Here is a 7,216-nt window from a genome sequence, read left to right as displayed (position 1 = left end):
TAGAATGTGGGGATTCAAGATAGTGAGAATATGTAAGATAGAAGGCCTTAAAAAAGGTTGTGAGACGAATGCCCATCTTCGTTCCAGTGACATCTACATTATGCCTAATGGATCTAATTTCAAAGGCTAGAGCCAAGGAGTTATCGTCTTTCAAATCAAGGTTAAAGAGTTTGACCATCAATTGAACAATCTCAAATTCAGAGTGTGACTCATATAAATCTTTCAACTTCTTCAAAGAACCATAATAATTTGTAATTAAAACTATATGATGACTCACCTATTCACTTACACAACTAACGATTAGGGCATAAAATTTGTTTTCTTTGCTCTCCCAAATGCCGAGATCTTTGTTTGATGTGAGCTTGGTAGGTGCATTGTCCTCCTCTCCGTCACATATGTCTTACCATAAGCCATTAAAAATAAAGGTATGCCTAATATTTTTGGACCACTCTCAATGGTTCTCTTTGCCAATTAGCATGATGTCGACAATAGATACAAGAGAATGCATCTTCAACAAAGTTTCTGAGTTGAGATTGAAAAACGAATAACTTCAAATGTTTAAGAGATAAGATTTTCAGAAACCTTAAAAAAATATCCATGTCAGTCGAAACACTTGATACCATCACTTCATATTGTATTTAGATATGCCTCAATTTATTGAAATTCGATTCATTTATAAAATTATCCATCCCTCATCGACATTGTGGTATGAACCTTGTTGTTAAACCAACTTCATGATCTCGGTGCCTATTTAGAGCTAGTTTTTTATCCCTTTCTCAAACTCTTTCTTGGTGTTTCCATTGTTGGCTAGCAGAATCAAAAATCCATCATTCGATATGTTAATCGATGGAAAATTATCACATGAAAATCACTTGAAACACATGTTACACAATATCTACATAGTAGGACAAATCATCATTGTGCACAACTAGATTCTACAAATGTATTAATTCCAACCTCATATATGAGTACAATACAAAGGAGTACAAAGAAGGATGTATTGTGAAACATCATGTACACTTAGGAATTAGAGAAAAGAAATAACAAATCAAACAAAGACCATAATTAAAGGACCAAGAGATTGCACAGAATGGGAGGAAGAGTGGATAGTGTCTTTCTTCAACAAAGAGATTTGAGCTTGCAACACGTCATGCATAGTTCAAACTCCTTGCAATTATTGTAATTGTTGAATAATCATACAACAATTAACAAAAGTATGTGGGTAGCATTGCATTTTATAATTACAATTATCAACCAACACCATTTTTTATGGCCATAAAGTTGGAATTTGGAATTAGAGATATTAATGAAAGGTGGAATGGTAACAATGATTGGCAGAAGAAGTGAAATATAAGCCATTGCTCAACTTTTGAATAGTCTTATCTAATTTGCAGGTTTCTAATTCTTACTTATTTAACCTCATAACATATTTCATGACTTAGTTACATTATTAGAAAGAATAATATTAATATTTGGGTAGTTTTTAATTTAGTTTTATTCATTTGTAGAAATGTTTAATTACAATTTTATTAGAAATCCTATTATAAAGAAAAAAAATCTCGTTTTATAGGCAGTTTTTAATTTGGTTTCCATTTAATCTGGATGATTAGTTTCCAATGAACAGTATATATATATATAATATTTTTTTATTTAAAACAATAATCTAATATATATTTAAATTAAACCACTAATACTATAATTAAAAAGTATAATACTCCAACACAAAAAATATCAGAGAAGTTTATGCATACTAATATAAAAGAAAAAATGCTTATCCTAACATATGGATAACTATGCATTTTCTAATTATTATTACCAACCAATACCATGTTTTATGGTCATAAGGTAGAATTTGGAATTTGAGAAAATAATGGAAGATAGATTGATAAAATTGATTCACTGAGTAAGAAGTGAAATATCAACCATTGTTCAAATTTTGGCGAGTTTCTAATTCTTATTTGGTTTGGAATATTAATTAAACATATTTTATGATTAAAAAAATAGTATTAATGTTTTGTTAGTTTTAATTTGTTTTCATTTAATTTGTAGATTTTTAATTTTTATTCATTTAATTTTATTATTTGTTAAATATACTTGATTAAAAATTTTATTAGCAATTTTATTACAAAGAAAAATAATCTCATTTTATGGGTAGTTTTCAATTTGCTTTCTATTTAATTTGAATGTTTAATTTCCAATCACTATTAACTTTATTTTAATCATTATTTAAATATAATTAAAAATCTCATTACAAAAAATAATAATCTAATTTTTTGTTATAATTTTCAATTTGATTTTCAATTTTTTAATTTTTCTAATTTAATTTCAATCACTAATCAAACATACTTAGCTAAATAGAAAATTTATTACTAAGAAGAATAATCTGCTTAATAAAATTTCAGATAAAAAAGAATAATCTCATTTTTTGGAGTAACTTTCACTTTGGTTTTAATTTCCTTATACAGATTTTCAAATGTCTAAATATAATTTTAACCATTAATTAAAAATTTTTATTACAAATCTTATTACAGTGAAAAATAATTTCATTTAAAAAAAAAATCAATTTGGTTTAAAAAATAATTCCAAATCTTATTACAAGATCCAATAATCAAATCTTATAACAAGAAAGAGTAATCTCATTTTACAAAGAGTTTTCAATCTAGTTTTAAAATCTAGTCTTAAATCTCATAGCAAGATAGAATCATCTCATTTTTAAGGCAATTTTCAATTTAATTTTTCAGGTTTCCAATTCTTAGTTGTTTGATTTTAAATATTATGAAGAATAATCTCATTACAAGGAATAATCTCATTTTAGTGGCAGTTTTCAATTTAGTTTCCATTTTAACTTTTCATTTTCCAATTCCCATTAATTTGATTTTAACTATTATGAAGAATAATCTCATTTTGGTGGGCCGTTTTTTATTTATTTTCCATTTTCGATGTAACTTGTGGTTTCCAAATCCCCTTAATTTGATTATAGCTATTAATCAAACATGGCTCTTTAGAAATCTCTATCACAGGGAAAAAAAAAACTCTATTACAGGGAAAAAATATCTCATTTTATCAACAGTTTTTCATTGTTTCACATCACAAGGTAGAATAATCTCTTCAAAATTGATCCATGTAATCATATGTATTTGATGATAGTTACTCTTTCTTCAAGAGAAGATATACATGGAGCTTAAACATAAACTTAGATACTCTATACATGACATTTAGTATATTTGAGAGAAACAGCCCTATGGTTGATGCACTCTGGCATTTTCATTGATTCAGTACTCTGATACTTTGATGCGAAGTCTTTTAGGAGCCACAACCCTGGGAAATTTCAAAATTTCATCTCCCCCGACCTCCTCCCATCTGCCAATAATAAAATTTATACCGAAGAGACGAGAGTTACCAGATTTATCAAATGGGCATTATGAGATAACAATAATAAATGCTGTGAAATAGATTATTACCTGTAGCGAGTGACAAAATGGTGGAGAAACATGGATATCTGAACTAAACCCAATTCCTTATCTGGGCACAGCCTGCTTCCTCCTCCGAAAGCCGTGAAATACATGACGGAGTCACCGTTCTTTTCCTGAATAGAGCTATACACATTAGCCCTGTGTGACTAATCTATATCATTGGATTTAAATGCAACAACTACATACGCACCTGCCATCGCCATGGGTTAAATGCGGAGAAGTCTGGATAGAGAAAATTATCGTGATGGGCTTCTGTCATGTAAACATAAATTTTCCATCCTTTGGGAATCATGAAACCTTTCATTTCCATATCTTGAGTTGTTTTTCTCAAAACCCCATTTACAACAGTTGCAAGTCTCAGCGTTTCATATATCACCTGCAATCAATGAAAGCTTCTTAAGAAACAACGAGGTAAGCAATCAAAATCTGTTAATCAAATTTCAGTGAAGGTATTTTTCACTAAAAAATTTTAAGGATTTAAACATGAGGTTTATTTATAATATTTTGGATTACTATTTTGATTTGAAAAATTATTCAAATAGCATTTCATATATTACTTGTCTAAAAAAAATTAAGAGAATCAGTGTGTATATTTTGCAGGTCTGGGGCAATAGAATCAGAAAAACATTTCATTTTGGAATGTGATGCATTCACAGAGAAAAATTATGGCAATATATAAAGTTATGGTAATATGTTAGCACCTGTTTCTTGGCATTGGCATTGTCTTTTTGGCAAGGAGATTGTTGGAAGGTTGGGTCAGCTCATCATCAATTTGAATAAGAAAAAGACTGAATTACAAAAAGCTAAAAATAAAAAACTAATAATACCATAAACTATTTTTAATCTCTTGGAAATTAAAATATCAATTCATTTCTTGCTCACACAGATAAAAGTTTTTGACGAACAAAAAAGAAAAAACTAAAATGTATATATTATATTTAAGCAAAGGCATTTTTTAAAAATTTAAATATTATACCTAACAAAAAAACTTTTAAACCAAATGAAAGAATATAATATATCCTAACAAAATAGTCTAGTATCAAATTTTTCCCCCTAAAACCCCTCTGGAAACAAATCTGGTTTATGATGATTCACATACACTCTGAGTAAACTTCATAGACTTGTAGTCATCCCAATTGACAGTTTCGCCCGGATTTTTTCTCCTCTGAATTGCTAGGTGTTCTTCCTGCAAGCAGACAGTCAGGTTTATGTATATATTCAGAACAAAAGCCTTAGATCTGAGAGATATGGACAGATTTATATTTATATTATATTAAACTCACTCTAAGCTCTCGGAGAGCCTCGGGACTGTCATGGAGATACTTGACAGCCATCATGGTTGTGGTGGAAACTGTTTCGTAGCCAGCATTGATAATAGATATTAGTAAATCGAAGATCTGTTCATCTGTGAGCTTGCAATTAGCAGATGCGCCATCTTTTTCTTCTTCTTTGTCACTGAGAAGCATTGCAATCATATCATTATAAGTGTCCATGGAAGCCCTCCTTTCCTTGAGCACTTCTCTCAACATTCTCAGGATATTTTCCCTTGCCTGCACATAATGAGCAGTATGGGTGATTGATTATTCTTCAAGTTTCCAGAAAATCCACCTAAAACGTTCACCACTAATGCATATTCTACTTTAGGGTTCACAGCATTTGCCAAACTCTGGTGTGTAGAAACGCATTACTGGTTTTTGGGGGTGATTTACATACCTGGAAACCACGTTTGTAGCTGGTACCAGGAAGATTTATAGGCATGGAAATGGTTCCTTCCACGAGTTTCCAGAATTCTGATAAAAATGCCTCTGCCTTCGGACCAGACTTGATACTCATTACCTGCTGTAAAGACAAAAGCAAAACCATCTGCAGCCACCGAATCATGGATAGTTATTATTATTTATTGGACATTATTGTATTTCTTGGCCATCTTTATTACAGATTCCTAAATTTGATGGGGAAGAACTAGGTTAACAATTATTTTTACTCTCTTTTTCTCCTGGTCCTTGGGATTTCATTATTTTATTTCTGGGCGATCTTCACTGCGGATTCCTAAATTTGATAGCCAAAACAGAGCCTTCATTGCTTCGTTCATTGTCTGCTCTTGAGTTTTATCTCTGGAAGACCGAATTTGAAGGGCGAGGTCATGATATTCTATCGTCTGCAACTTCATTGACAAAACAAAACTGAACTGAGAATCAATATGCAAAAAAGCGAGCCGGCCTTTTTTAAAATATTTGAAATGACGGCGGGAGATACAGATGTGCGATTTTTCAGGTTGACGAACCTCTGAAGAAATTCGAATGTGGTTGCTGAAATATAGATGAGCGCTGAATTTTGGGCGCTTAAATTCAAATTTGAATTTGAATTCAAATGGGCTCATTATTTGAATAACATTAATGCCGTGATTACTATCAGTGCATCGGAGCGCACTACTTGCATTGATTACGCTGAACCGTTGGGCAACTCGGGCAGGAACACCGGCGCTGGAGGCGGGCAGGAACACGCATCGCCAGAACTAGGTGAGGAGAGATGGATGCATGGATGCATGCCCATGATCAATGGTCCCGGTGAGGTCAAGCCCCTGTAAGGTGAGGGAAAGAGCTAACCAGCCATATATTGGGTATTTAATGGTCTCAGAGCAACACGCGACTTAACGCGATAACATGGGAGCGGGCAAATTTGGCATTAAATAATATTTGCCCACTCCCGTGTTATCAGGCTAAGTTGCGTGCTGCTCTGAGGGCATTAAATACCCAATATATGGCTGGTTAGCTCCAGCCGTCAGGTGAGTGTAAGGACGGAGCATTAACTTTTCTATAGAGGTGGATTTAGGAATCGCCCCCGGAAAAAGTTGCCGTCTAGCGAGCTTATGGAAAAATGATGGATTGCATGAGCATGTATGTATGGTGATGCCGCTATGGAGTGCATTAAAAGCTCGATAGCGGGCTGTTTAGCTTTTGCCATGAAAATACACATAAATATTTATTCACCTAGCTACAAGCCTGTGAATCTGTACAAGAGTAATTGTGATAACGTTGAAGGACCTATTCTCCCTTTTTAGTGAAAGAATAGCCTGAAGCCTTTGCACGGAGGCTTGGATCTTGAGTAGACCAGATGTATTCCACTAGCCTTGGGGCATATCTTCTAGGCCCAAAAAGCCCCTGCAATGTGTCATGGAGCTTCGGTTAGGCCTACATTGGATTATGGATCTCCAGACTTGTGGCGGGAGAGGTGTAGCCCTTTGGGGGTCCACCGCAGGTCCACAACAGAGTCTGTATTTAGGATCACCTATGTACGCACGCAGGGAAATTCCCTATTTTGATATGGGTAACGTGGGAGGGCCAGGAAGACGTTGGAGAAACCTTCACTCAAGCTCAGGAGGCTTATCACCATGGAGTGTGTTAAGAAGCTATTTTATTCATTGTTGTTGAGCGACGATGCCATTATTGATGTTTACTAAACCATTGTGGTGTAACCCTAGTCGGAAACTAGTTAGAATAACCAATGAGAAGAAATAGATTAGGAGTTGAACACTCTCATGGAACTTGTCAAAATCCAAGTTGGGTTCATCGTGCAAAGCCGGACAAGTTTTCCCTGGTCAGGCCATGGCAGGGATCGAGTGTAAGATATGATGCGGTGCAAAGAGGACCAAGCTCCAGAATTATAAGGTATACTCCGGAAACCCTATCCATTAACTAGGAGGAAATCTAGTCATAGAAATTTCCCATTAGTGTGGCATGATT

At 33.6% G+C, this 7,216-nt stretch overlaps 1 protein-coding gene across 1 annotated transcript; it reads right to left on the bottom strand.

Annotated features, from left to right (window-relative positions):
- Positions 1-3,100: 3,100 nt before the first annotated feature.
- On the bottom strand, positions 3,101-5,462 carry LOC149166699 (cytochrome P450 85A1-like). The gene is made up of 6 exons (XM_089431391.1): positions 5,187-5,462; positions 4,757-5,023; positions 4,573-4,659; positions 3,664-3,849; positions 3,462-3,586; positions 3,101-3,360 (listed from the first exon to the last, which is right to left on the bottom strand). Exons 1-6 carry the CDS (start codon positions 5,352-5,354, stop codon positions 3,273-3,275), a joined length of 921 nt encoding a protein of 306 aa, XP_089287517.1. The 5' UTR covers positions 5,355-5,462; the 3' UTR covers positions 3,101-3,272.
- Positions 5,463-7,216: the final 1,754 nt, after the last annotated feature.

Source organism: Pinus tabuliformis, chromosome 5_1 (genome assembly GCF_031772625.1).
Source record: "Pinus tabuliformis cultivar Carrire ecotype Pingquan chromosome 5_1, CPIR1, whole genome shotgun sequence".
NCBI classification, from domain to species: domain Eukaryota; kingdom Viridiplantae; phylum Streptophyta; class Pinopsida; order Pinales; family Pinaceae; genus Pinus; species Pinus tabuliformis.
The sequence above is the reverse complement of the archived record's forward strand: the minus strand, read 5'-3'. Positions and strand labels throughout refer to the sequence as shown.

Coding starts and splice junctions, on each gene's coding strand:
- LOC149166699 (XM_089431391.1), bottom strand. CDS start 5,354: ATGATTCGGTGGCTGCAGATGGTTTTGCTTTTGTCTTTACAGCAGGTA. Junction 4,660..4,756: donor AGGCTCTCCGAGAGCTTAGA/GTGAGTTTAATA, acceptor GTCTGCTTGCAG/GAAGAACACCTAGCAATTCA. Junction 3,361..3,461: donor CATTTTGTCACTCGCTACAG/GTAATAATCTAT, acceptor TATTATTGGCAG/ATGGGAGGAGGTCGGGGGAG.